Source organism: Maniola hyperantus, chromosome 7 (assembly GCF_902806685.2).
Source record: "Maniola hyperantus chromosome 7, iAphHyp1.2, whole genome shotgun sequence".
Lineage (NCBI taxonomy): Eukaryota > Metazoa > Arthropoda > Insecta > Lepidoptera > Nymphalidae > Maniola > Maniola hyperantus.
In genome coordinates this window covers 10,968,341-10,982,130 of record NC_048542.1, presented here as the reverse complement: position 1 = coordinate 10,982,130, position 13,790 = coordinate 10,968,341, and the positions used below count along the sequence as shown (strand labels likewise).

The following is a 13,790-nucleotide window of genomic DNA, read 5'->3' as shown; positions in this document are numbered from 1 at the left end:
TTATTTCAAGTCATAACAATAAGTTAGTTAGCACGTTAGTAAAAAGAGCAACGGACACCTTTTTGTAAATAACTCATTATAGATAAGAAAAAAAAACAACCAAAATAGATAAGATTGATCAAAATACAATTAGTCTATACTACCAAAGTAATATAATTAGTAAGTTTAATTGAAAAAAAGAAATAAAATGTGTGTTGTATCCACTCAATATGATCTTAGAGCCTTTCCCGCGTGTACAGCCGACAATCACTTCCGTTCTCTATAAAAAGTTAGAGCATCCATCGTAGGCTATCATTGCGTTTGACATCACTGGGGAACAAACCCGCACTAAGCAAATCGACATGAAGATTTTTGTAAGTGTTTTTTTCAAATTAACTTTAGTGATGAGTGAGTGTGTGTGTGGAAGATAAATCAAAAATATTGGACGAAAGAAAAAGTTGTGATTTAAAAATTATGAAAGTACGAATTTTAAGGACTGTTCCAAATATAAAAGTGTTTAAAAATAATTAACGTCCAGCTTCAATCCAGTTTACCAAAATTATTTAACTGTGGCAGCGAAAAAAAATAGTAGGCTTATAAGTACCTACCTATCTGAACGATATAATATTACTAGCTGATGCCCGCGACTTCGTACGCGTGGATTTAGGTTTTTAAAAATCCTGTGGGAACTCTTAAATTTTCCGGGATAAAAAGTTTCCTTCCCCGGGTTGCAAGCTACCTCTGTACCAAATTTCGTCAAAATCGGTTGAACGGTTGAGCCGTGAAAAGCTAGCAGGCGGACAGACAGACAGACAGACACACTTTCGCATTTATAATATTAGTATGGATGTCTTGATGCAGCCGAGGAAAAATTTTTCACAATCCTAGTTTTGGTTAGTGTGAACGCGGCTTTAGATAAAAATTAGTGCGGTTACGCGCGGTTCAAGTAAAAGACGCGCGGGGTTACATTTTTTGAAAATGATTAATCAAAAGAGTTTTTTTTAATATATCATGCAGTAAGCAAAAAATAGGGCTTTTAAGATATGGCACTAACTACTTCGTACATACCACCTGGATAAAAGATGGCGGCCTCAAAACAGCTGATCATTGGCGGCCTTTTTTGGCTGAAGTGACGTATAGAATATCACTTCCGTCCGAAAAACATCTAAGTTACGCAAACTTTCAAGTCGCGATTATAGAAGTTATTTTTTAAAAAGAAAAAAAGGGTTTATTTCAAAACCTATATGCATCAAAAATCTTTGTTCTATTTTCACAATAAAATTTTTGTTTTGATACCTAAAGAAAGAAACAAAATTAATTCGCTATTGTCTTAGAGCGGCGGAACTCTAATTATTTTAAACGGATTGTAATCTAAATTTTCTGTCAAGTTGACGCTTCCATTATTATCATAATAATTACATAATAATAGTACCTTTTACAAGTTTTATAAGCTGATTCATACCCACTGATGTTTAATCAGATATTGATCAACCGAACTTACAAAGTGAAGAACGATCGATATATTTTTATGAGTACGCTTCATTCGAAGATGTACAATTCCAAATAATACATCGGAATGCAATTCCTGTTTTCCAGTTATTTGTTTATAGACTATCTGATGCCCACGACTTAGTACGCGTGGATTTAGGTTTTTAAAAATCCCGTGGGAACTCTTTGATTACCCGTATAAAATCTCTATGTCTTTAACTATATCTATGCCAAAAATCAGTCGATTCGTTGCTCCACAGCGACGTGATTGAAGGACAAACCAACAAGCAAACATTCTTTCGCTTTTATAGTAGGGGTAGTGATATGGTTAGTAATAGTGATTATCATTCTTAACGATATTAATTTACATACACAAAAAATGATTCCCCTTTTATCAAAGTCAGATTTATACGAGCCACATTGTAAAAGAGAATTTCAAATTTTATTTAAATTTAAACGAGTAAATGTACATACAATTTCTTCTCAAGAATTAAACATTTTGTTATGTCAACAGCAAAATGTACGATACTGTACCCGCGTCGTTTCTCATTTTCTTGTGTAAATGTTTGCCTTCGCGATTTCAAGTTATGATCCCATGTAAAATATTTATTATCTTTTAACAGTAAGTACTCTTACTTTGAGCTATTCTGGATTACTTGTTTTCATATAAACTTAATAAATTCTGTTTTAATTACAAGATTGGTTATGTAACCCCCGAATTCTGAAAAGCATTATAAAAGTTATGAGTGCGTTTAATTTGATTGATTTTGTCCTTTTATCCTTTCATTTTATAACAGCCACTCCAGCCACTCAATGGTACCTACAGATTCTGAGTACAACAAAATTGTAGAGTATTTGCATCCTCTTCTTACTAATGTAATATGAAAAGGAGAGACACAGTTTGAAAGTTTTAAATTTAATATAGAGCTGTCAAACCTCGGGACCTTAGCTGCCAGTTGCGAGCCTTTGTTTTTAATAATTTGTAGCAATGTAAAATTCATGTTCCCTCCTTTTTTAGCAATATTAAAAAGATAAAGATGGGTATACTCTAAATTTAGTTTAGAAAAAGACAACAGAATCGCTTATTATTTATCTAAGAAGCTCATAAGCACTGTGACATGTTCTAGTATTCGACCGTTACAACGTTTTAATAAAAGTGGTGAAGTCGTTATGAGAACGGAGGATACGACGATGGATTTTTGCATACAAATTTGCCCTTGACTGTGACCTCATCTGGTGAATAAGCGATGATGCAACCTGAGAAGGAAGCAGGCTAACCTGGAAGGGGTATGGTAGTTAAACCCATAGCCCTTTTTGGTTTTTACGCGGCATTGTACTGGAACGTTAAATGGCTTGGTGACACTGCTTTACCAATAAGGCGTTAAATAACCGCTACTGAAGTTTTCCACCAGTTTAGACCAGAGTTAATTTAGAAATTGCCTTTGCTGGGAATGACATTTGAATTCCCCATAGATTGATCACAGCTATCTTCTCTCCGCCAGGCCGTCAAAGTCTCTTCCTTATACTGATCAAGTGTAGCGTTGGTCATACTCAGGGGACGTGGCACAGGCGTTAGACAGGCATAACCCATATTTTTAACCGTCATAATTCATATTTGATTTATGGAAGAGACATGACGTATCCGTGCCACGTTTCCTCCATTACCTCTTCTAGATAAACCGCGCCTTAGACAGTATAATTTAATAGGTCGGTATACAGGATTTTCAATTTTCATCTCGTTATTATGTCCCTCATTTTCACTTCCTTACTTTGTGTCGTCTATTTCATCCAAGGGTTTGTTTTCGAAAAAACTTTTATTTCAATATTGTATACGCTATGTCTGTATTCTCTATATGCTGTGTGCTATATATGTATATGCTGTTAGCCATTGAAGTGCAAGTTTTGATTAACAAAATTCTAAATGATATTATTAATTATAAAATTCTTCATCTATTAAACTACTTTCTGAGAATTACTAATTACTAAATCTCAGTGAATATTAAAATATTTTGAAACTAACAATTCAACTTCCTACTAATTCGTCGCATAGTTACAGTTGAATACACAATTGCGTAGAATGACGAATGAAAGTCTATTTTAGTGAAGGATTATTGCGGCGAGAATGGTCAATTGTCCCGAAAGTGTACCCTTTTCTGCGAATATCGATATAGTAGCTTTTGCAAATCTATTCTCAATCTAACTGTCGAAGTACTGTGTGAAGATGGATGATTGTTTTGAAAAATGTTGTTTATTATTTAGGTATGATATAATACCAATGGTATAGAGATTTTTTTAAACATACCTATTGTTTTCGCCTCTCTAGTGATCAAATATAAGCTCATTATGAATCACAGATTTACGCTATAGTACCTACTACGACAATAGTCAATAGTAAATTTATAGAGATTTCTATTATTTTGGATTTTAGATGAAATCATCTTACAATGCTATATCTCTTGATTGTCAGCTATAATACTCAGCCTGGGTCTGATTTATAATGAGCCATTAGGGAAATATTGGCTATATATTTTCGCCAGTATGTTGCAAGGAAACGATATCAGTGCCTGATGTGGACATAAAGGTTGTCCAAACAATTGGCTAGAAACAGAACAGCCCTTCGGGTGTAAGGTTAAAAGTAAAATCATCCCCAATTTCCTTTAATGCTATGTTTTAGTATCACTAATGTTACATTTATTTTGATCGCTGTCAGCTGTATCAGCGCTGAAAGCAAGGATGCGGGCTTAGAGAATAGCTCTGCTCTAGAGTCACGATCGGAAGTCATAATTACACTTTGAAATAGCTACTGTTTTGTCACGTTCTCTTATAAGAAAGCAATTATGTTTTTTTTATAATGTAACATGATATTGATAGGCCGTGCTCATGTGGTTCCTAGCTTCTTCCGACTTTCGTTATATAATATTAGTAGGAATTAGAGTGGTTTTGCGACACCGCATATTAATATCACATTGGGCTGGTAAAGCAACGTGGACACAAGACCAGTATTGGATAGGTTTCTGATTTTGGACTACCAAATTAAGCCTCTGCATTTCACCCGTACCTCTATCTTGTCGTGTTTCTGCCGTGTCGGTTACGGTTATTATCACTAACATCTTTTTTGGTATAACATAGGCTTGCGCTTAGTGACAATCAAATTAAGTTAGCGTAATGGAAAACAATGATGAGGTCTAGATTGGAGTGCGCTTGTTTAGAAGATGCTACTCTTGTCTTAGTTATAAGTATTTGGCAGCATTCAGGAAACAGCCGCCGGAGGGCATTTCAAACTTTAGCGGATTTCGTATTCTTATCTTATTCTATTCGTATCAGAAACGTTGATCTGATTAATCGTTGTGCTTAAGAGTATGTATTAACGTGTAGTCGGGGCGTATTAGGAGGAATCTGGGAGCCTACCACAAAGTTATCCTTATCACTGAGCAATCATTAAGCAGGGGCGTTTAGCAAAAAGAATACGAGTAGGTAGTAGGTACCTATATGGGTACATAATATTGTAGATTTTTATGTTACAATTTTCCGGTTAGTTTTTGTGGAATTTTTGCCGAGATTGAATACGGTTGCTATCTGACATATTATATAGGTAGAATATATTGTTGATGAGAAAATAAATAGATAAACTTCCTACCAGCTCAGATCTTTTTACCTTTCCGGGAAAATCTTTTCATATTTTTGTGTGTAAATCAGTGTTAACACAAAATAGTGAGCAGAAAATTTGCAGTTCGAAGTCGATTGAACGAATACTATTGCTCGGTTAGGAGCTCAGTCATGTGAAAATTGACTCAGGATCCAATTTATTCGTATTTCAAAAGGGCGTATAGGGATGGGACACTAATTTATCGATAAATCTTTTGCGAATGGTACAATTTTCGTCTGAACTAATTAACACTACTTATTCATTCGGATGTTTTCCTTTCTTAGCAATATTAGCCTATTTTGTTTATAAACACTAAATCGAATAGTTTTTACATTTTTGCGATGACTTAATCAATATCAAAGGCATTCCGAACCACTGGTAGATGCATTTGATGATTCAAATGTAGTTACTTGTAAAAGTTTAATTGAATAAAAAACATTTTTATTTATTTATTTATATCATGCTAGTTTCTTACCGCATATATCGTTGTATTCTACGAATAAGGACACTATGACAAAAGGTCTATTTTTTAGGACCATAATTTTTGTGTTTTATTTTTACCAAAATATACGAACATATTATTGTATGAAATCTTAAAATCTTAAAGAAGCACAGTTGACTATATTAATGTAATTTTTGCTAGCTTTATGTGTGATTACGGTTATGATCATTTTTTGGATATCTTCAAGAAATCAATTTTTATAAGGTATCTAAATCTAACATCACATTAAATTTTAAAGTATAATTAAGTGAGATTAAAAATAGTTGTAAAATGTAAACATAATTCGATAGTAGGTATTGAAGATCTTACAAGATCTAGAAAAATAAATTGTTCCTGCAATGAATCACAAACACTACAGAAGTGCTATAAAACTTTCTTTTACTCGGGAGGCACAAAAGTTTCAGTTAGATAGATTGTTCTACTCCCGACAGATTCCTATAAGTCAAGGTTGCTGAAACTATAAGTAACCTGTGAAAGATTAAGTAGTTAATCATATTTAGGGTATTTACCTCTAAAATAATCCATATCCATAATATATATTCCATATTTCTATATCCATATTCCATATCTATATCTATATATATAAAAGGAAAAGGTTACTGACTGACTGACTGACTGATCTATCAACGCACAGCTCAAACTACTGGATGGATCGCGCTGAAATTCGGCATGCAGATAGCTTTTATGACGTAGGCATCCGCTAAGAAAGGATTTTTCAAAATTCAACCCCTAAAGGGGTACAATAGGGGTTTCAAGATTGTATGAAAGTCTGTCAGTTTTGAAGTTAGAAGTTTGAAGTTTTGTACTTAATATTTTTGCAATTAGCAGTATGACATATTTTTATTAAGCTCATATGTTAGAAGCTCATTGTTAAAGATCAACCCTGAGGGTGTAAAATAGGGGTTTAAATTTTGTTTACTCCACGGGGATGAAGTCGCGGGCATAAGCTAGTTAATATTATAAATGCGAAAGTGTGTCTGACTGTCTGTCTGTCTGCTAGCTTTTCACGGCCCATCCGTTCAACCGATTTTGATTAAATTTAGTATATCCCGGGGAAGAACATAGGCTACTTTTTATCCCAGAAAATCAAAGAGTTCCCACGGGATTTTTAAAAACCTAAGTCCACGCGCACGAAGTCGCAGATATCATCTAGTTAAATATAATTCTGTTTGTCTATGTTAGGTACTTAATTAGATAACATTAGGTATTATTATTATTTAACCGAATAGAGATACTGGGGCCAATTCTCTGGTACACAATCTCTAAACTAAACTAAAACGACACGTTTAAAATAATCTATTGCTATCCCTTTCATAATATTGCTTGCGGAAAAGCATAGCACTAGATTTAGACCTGTTAATTGAGTTTAGTTTAGAGATTGTGTACAAGAGAATCGGCCCCATTATAGTACTAAAATGTTAAGCGCTATTATGTAAGGTCAAGTATGCACTAGCAATAAAACTTGTAGAAAAATCCTCTGTATACTTGCATGCCACAAATACTCACAGTAACAAAATTTTAGTTATTGTCAGCTGATTTCTGTCAATAACTAAAATTTTTATATTCATGTCTAATTGTTAGTTGACACATTGCATAGCGGAGACCAATCCTGAATCTAAGATTACGAGTTATAGCAATGCAAAACACCGATACCATATTTTAATTTCAGATTTTTGTCAGCCCTTGAAAGCATTGTACGTTAGCTTAGCTTTATGAAAAACTTGGCATTATATAAAAATAATAGAAAAATCCTCTAATTTTATGTTCCGTTTATAGAAATTATTAAATATCGATGTATTTATACTTACATCACCATGGATTTAGGCGGGGTGGTTTATTTACAGATTTATATGACATGTACCGCATATAACGAATAAACCAGCTAAATGTATTTACTTTCTGGTTAGATTTATTTTATTAGCCGCTCATTTCGCGAAATAGCTGAGAGAAAGTACCTACCTACCTATCCTAAAAGAGTAATAAAATATTTAATCACGGTGGGATCATATTCAAATCAAATGAGGCTTTCTAAATGGGGTTTTGTTTTATTTTAAGCGTATTTATGTATTTAAAACTTAGCTTGAACAATGTGAATGCATAATATTTTAAAGGTATCTATAATAATCAGTACCCTTATAATAAATACGAAAGTGTGTTTGGTTGTTGGTTTATTGGTTTGTCCTTCAATCACGTCGCAACGGTGCAACAGATTGACGTGATTTTTTGAATGGGTATATCTATACCCATTCAAAAATCTTCTCGCCAGGTCTTTATCTAAAGACCTGGGTCGAGTTTCATAGGCTTTTTTTATCCCGGAAAATCAAAAAGTTCCCACGGGATTTTTAAAAAACCTAATTCCACGTGGACGAAGTCGCGGGCATCAGCTAGTAATAATATAAAGAGGTAAAGTTTGTTTGTAGGGGGCAATCTCTGTAACTACTGAACAGATTTTGGAAATTCTTTCACACTAGATAGCTACATTATTCTTAAGAGTTAGATAGGCTATTTGATCTAAAAAATAGAGATCCTATGAAAATTTGTAATAAGCTACCCGTGGGATACCGGGCCGGGTCGCTAGTCAAATTATAACTAACTTTCCGAACTGTATGGAATTAGTAGATTCATTACTAAGTCATTAACCTACGCAAATTGCGTCTCAAAATGGCTTAATGAGGCCTAAAACTTTTACTTTGTTTGAAGAAAGTTCACCAAAGCTAGATACTTATCTGTTGTGGGTGGCTTAACTAATTTACCTAAATATCTAGCAAATTCCCATCTTTTCAGAGCCCACCAAGGCCGATGCTCTTTAGTATAAGTAATTGGTAATTTTTTAGAAAACCTTTCTAAAGTTCAGGAAATCGCTAGATTATGAATGTTAGTAGTAAATAGATACAAAAAATGTAAGGTGCTATGAACACACAAGTATCTATTAAGACCATAATATAGTTAGCAGTCATTTGTAGACAGTTCATTCAGTACTAGGAACCTAGTCTGTATAATTTGTACATTCAGTTATGTTTTAGACAGAAACTAGTTTATACCGTAGAAAGACCAGTAAAAGGGACGTTCACTTTAGAACTATATTACCTATGTTATGTCAGTCGTGCTATAGTTTTTGTGCGTTTCACTTTCGTTTTATGAAATTAATGACATAATAATAATAGATATGTAACCGGCTATAGCGGTGCATTACATATTTCTTAATACTATCATAATATTATTATTAAATAGACAGATGGATAGACAGGCATAATAGACTTAAGACTGAAGATTAAAGATTTTTCCAGTCGTTTTTGACCGTGCGTTATTTGTCTTGACTGTTACCGATTTTACCAAATACAGAGATAGCTTACATCATTGGGCTGGCTATATTTTGTTCCTGAAAATCCAACATTTCCCATGAAATTAAAAAAAAACTAAATCCACGTAGACGAAATCGCGGGCATATCATCCACTTATAGGTACTAATATTATAAAATAATATGATAAAATCTGAAACTACTGAACCGATTTTAACAATTCTTTCGCCATTAGAAAGATAGTTAATCCAGAAGTAACATTAGAAGTATAATATCAAATTTCATCAACGAAGACGGGCGGATCGGTTGTTCTAGTACAAAATAAGAATAAAATTGAAGCAAATATGGATTCCAAATTTGAAACGGATGCATAAAAAAGTGCCCCAAATTATCTAACCTCATCCATTATACATAGGTTAATAAAGTGAACTGAAATGTCTCCGTTACGCTGTGTTATGTAAAAAATTATGGCATTGTTATTCTGTTGGATAAGTTCAATGGCATAATGTGGGCGGTGGAGCGTGAGTGATCTGTACTCGTTCTTGTTTCGAATTCTTTTATCAAATTGCGAAAAGCTTCTGTTTTGTTTTGTTTTGTACATGATTTATTAATTCATTGTTGTTAATAAGGTCTGAAAATGAATAATGACATAATGATTTTTTTAATTTGGTTTTGTTAGTTCTATTTTTAGTTACTTAACAGGTATCGACTACTTCGTTCACGTGGATATTCGTAAATTTTTTTAGAAATTCCACGGGACCTCTTTTCTGATAAAAATCCTTTTTACTACAGTAATTAATGTTAAAATTATTTTAATTCAAATTACCGTTATACAAACTTTGATTACTGATAGGGCTGTTTCATTAACGTTGGAAAGCAAAATGCAGAGGAATTTAACTTGATAAAAAGTTCGTAAGAATTGTTTACTTACTTATTAATTATTCGTTACGCCACAATCATTGGAGTTTTCCATTTAACAATTATTTGCAGTAGTCATTGTATAAAATAATTTTAAAACTTTTTTGTTTCTAATTATTATTAATTTGAATTTTAAATGGAATATAGCACTTCAGGAAAGTATGGTCTATTTATTTCAAACTAAGGAACTCAAAGTATTCTATAAATTCACGATGATTTGAGGTTTGCATCACTTTAAGTTTTGTTTGAACTCTTTATTAAAATTTTATTGTTACATAGTAATTTTATTCTTATTATCTAACAAGAATCACTAAAAGCTAATGTGCTATTAGCGCGATCTCAAAGTGAAAGGTCTGATTAAAATGGACGCTTTTTGCTTTTATAGCAAAAACAGATTATTTAATACCTAATGGAGATGTTAAAATATCCTACATAATAAAATACTTCCCTGTTATATTATTTGAGAAATTTTCTAAGACGTAATATTGTTATTGACGTAATAACACATTATAAAAATATTTCGAAATTGTTGGAATTTCCGTTATAATTTCGAACAATTTAATATAGGATGAATATTTTAGTCTTAAAGTTTGGCATAAGTCCCCCAAATTGCTATTGCACTGGAACCATGTCTCATTAGCATCGAAAGGACGTCATTTTGACATCATTTGACGTATATTTAAGTAAAAATATACCATGAGCTCGAAACTTAAGTCTAGTGCTGACGTCAATAAAATGGCGGCCACGCGCATTAGCAATTTGCGGGACTTATACATTTCCAAATACCTGTGTGTTCTGTATTCAAATCGTTAGGTACGATTCCAAAATTACCAACTAACTTAGTTACTAAAGCAAACCTTTGTAAACTAAAAGATAACTTTTCTATGTAACGGTAACAAAAACATGCCCCTTTATAAAGTATACAGTAATATGAAACTCATATTACTCACTCAACTCGTATGAGGCATGTAGTGCCCTTCAGAAACTCCTTCAATTTCATACTTTTAAAGCACATATTTTGCTTTTGTAAATTAAACGCGATACCTACGTAAACGTTTCAAAGTTAAATTTACCGCGAGTTGCGAAAAGTTGTATGTCTGTTGTTTTCTCTGTTATTAAGAGGATGATTTTAATATTATTATGTTACAGCAATTAAGCTAGAATTTAATTAATGACTCAATGAGTTTTTTTAAAGGATTATTGACCAAATAGATAATATACCAAAGATAATAGACCAAAGAGTCTTCCCAATATTAAACTTAATTGGAGGAAAAAAAATTAATTAGCTTTATTAAAATAGCTAAAATCTTTAAAAATTTACTGAAGTTCTTTCGTTACTATAAGTACGTAGAGTTTAGTTAATAAGTATTATATATTTCCACTTATTAAAAGATATCTTGGTTAGTATCGTAAATAATTACAGATTACCTAATATTATTATTTGAATATTAATTACATATGTATAACTAGGCCATACTAGTAGCCTGAGGTTTCAATTATAACTTTTTGAGTAAGGTTTGAATATTCTGGAATTGGGTCTGATTGTACCAGAATGTAAATTGGCTTTTCCCTCTTATCTGTTTCGAAGATACTTTTCGAATTATCTATACCTTTTCAAAGAAGAATTCTGTCACGATTTCCCCGTGATAGAATTCTTCCTTGCTTATAATGTGGTGGGCCCACTTAAGGTCTGGTTCGGCGGGTAGATTTTGCGATAGTTATTCTTACCACTAAAGCCGTGCAGCCATGCGACTTAGCTTCCAACACGATGACACGTAGTAACTGAGATAATATACGTAGGGTATAGTACCTAGAGCCACACGAAAGTTTTCGTGTGGCTCTGGGTCTCAGATTGGGAACACCACTGTGCCATCAGCACAGATGTCCGTGTGGAAAAGAGGTTGATAAATTTGGAATCCACGGACTCTCTTGCCAAAGGAGCTCTGGTAGGCTGTTTAGGCATGGCTCATGCGATGACAATGCGGTACGCTTGGTCAGCGGTGCATTTAATAATTGGCAATTAAGGAAATTTAACGAGAGTGCATCAGCGTTTTCAGCACCAACCCTATTTCTCCCATAAACGCTTTACGATAAAAACTTTAATTTATTATATATATTTTTCTCTTGTATTTCACTTGGGTGTTAATTAAGCACATTTAATTTCCGTCGTACTTATTCACCAGTTGCGACTTACAAAAAGTGTGGAATTGGTTCTACAAAATATTTAGATCTGATGATTCACAATACTAAAATAATGTTCTCTTCTTAGTTGTAGGAAATGCTACATTAACAAGTTACTTAATTTTTTTTCCTTTGTTGCAGGTTTGTTTATTAGCGTTGGCAGTTGCCACGTGCAAGGCCGGATTCGAAGGCGGGTATGAGCAGTCAGGAGGTAATGGCATAGGTGACGGTGGAGGTGGCTACCATTTCTCTTCTCCATCAGGCGGAGGCGGTGGCCATGACTTCGGAGGCGCTCAGCTCCAGGAATTTTCTGGAGGTCAGGGGGGGCATTATGGCGGACAAGGTGATTTCTCGGGTAACCAAGGACACGGCCAAGACTTCGGTGGTGGTCATGGAAATGAGCAGACCATTGCTCTTATTCAAAACCAAGATTTCGGACATGGTCAACAGAACTTTGATCTCGGTGGAGGTCATGGCGGTGGTCAAAACTTTGGTGGCGACTCTTACCTTCAGGCAGCTCATGATTTTGGACAAAGCTATGGAGGTGGTGATGGTGGTCATGGAGGTAACCAAGGCGGTGGCCATGAAGAATTGAGTGGACAGGGTTATGAAGGTGGACATGGAGGTCAAGGTGGATTCGGAGGGGACGGTGGACATGGAGGTCAAGGAGGATTCGGAGATGAAGGCGGACATGGAGGCCAAGGCGGATTTGAAGGTCAAGGTGGATATGGCGGTCATGGCGGGCAGGGTCACGGCCAACAGGGTTTCATCCTTCAAGATGGAGGCGACGAATTCGGTGATCATCAAAACTTTGGACACGGTCAAGCTTTCGATGTCGGCACACATGTTGATGAAGAGCACCCCGTCGAAGTACCTCTATACAAACACGTTACTTACCCAATTCACAAGACTATTCATGTCAATGTACCTAAGCCTATCCTTGTTGGTATTCCTCAGCCCTATCCAGTCAAGGTTCCCGTCCACAAGCCAGTAGCTGTACCGGTTGAGACTGAAATCAGTATTCCCATTGAAAAGGTTGTCCCATACCCTGTGGTTAAACACGTTCCCTACCCAGTAGAGAAACACGTTCCAATCAAGGTTGAAAGGACCGTCACAGTCCACGTACCTCACCCTTACCCAGTCAAAATCCCAGTGTACAAAACCATCCATCACAAGGGTCACCACCACCATTGAATAGGTAGTGCTCGTTTGCCTGATGTGTGTATGTGTGTGTGTTCCGTGCCTTGTAAATATTGTTGATTAATTTTAAGTCATTTTCAACGGTCTTCATGTTGTAGTTGATTTATTTATTGTTAAGATTGTTGATGTCTGTGTTAAGGTATGTTTAAATATACGATGTTACCTGTTAAAAAAACTCCTTTCATTTCTGCTACTTACTGCAATGACATAGAATGTCATTGACTTACTGTGATTTTGTAATATTTTTTGACAAGCCTATTACAAAATTAACGAAGAAAATCTGATTGATATCTATTGCTTAGGTATGACTCGGGTGCCAGGTCTATCATTGTACGTTAATAGTGTCAGGAAGCTTTACGCAAGTGCCAAAAATAATTGTGCACAATTTCAACTAAATCGGATGATCAAAGCGCGAACGAACACACAAGCATTATTTTTTATAATTATATTACTTACACGATTTTTTCTATATACTAGATAATTAGAAGGAAAAAGTCTTAATCATCCCAAGGTTCAGAAATGTAGGTAGGGGGTACTTAATTGATTGTTATCTCGCAAACAAAAGGTTCAAACGAGA

General features: G+C 34.5%; 1 protein-coding gene across 1 annotated transcript; it reads left to right on the top strand.

Annotated features, from left to right (window-relative positions):
• Positions 1–313: 313 nt before the first annotated feature.
• LOC117983675 (uncharacterized) lies at positions 314–13,256 on the top strand. The gene is made up of 2 exons (XM_034970291.2): positions 314–353; positions 12,155–13,256. Exons 1-2 carry the CDS (start codon positions 342–344, stop codon positions 13,205–13,207), a joined length of 1,065 nt encoding a protein of 354 aa, XP_034826182.1. The 5' UTR covers positions 314–341; the 3' UTR covers positions 13,208–13,256.
• The last annotated feature ends 534 nt before the right edge of the window (positions 13,257–13,790 follow it).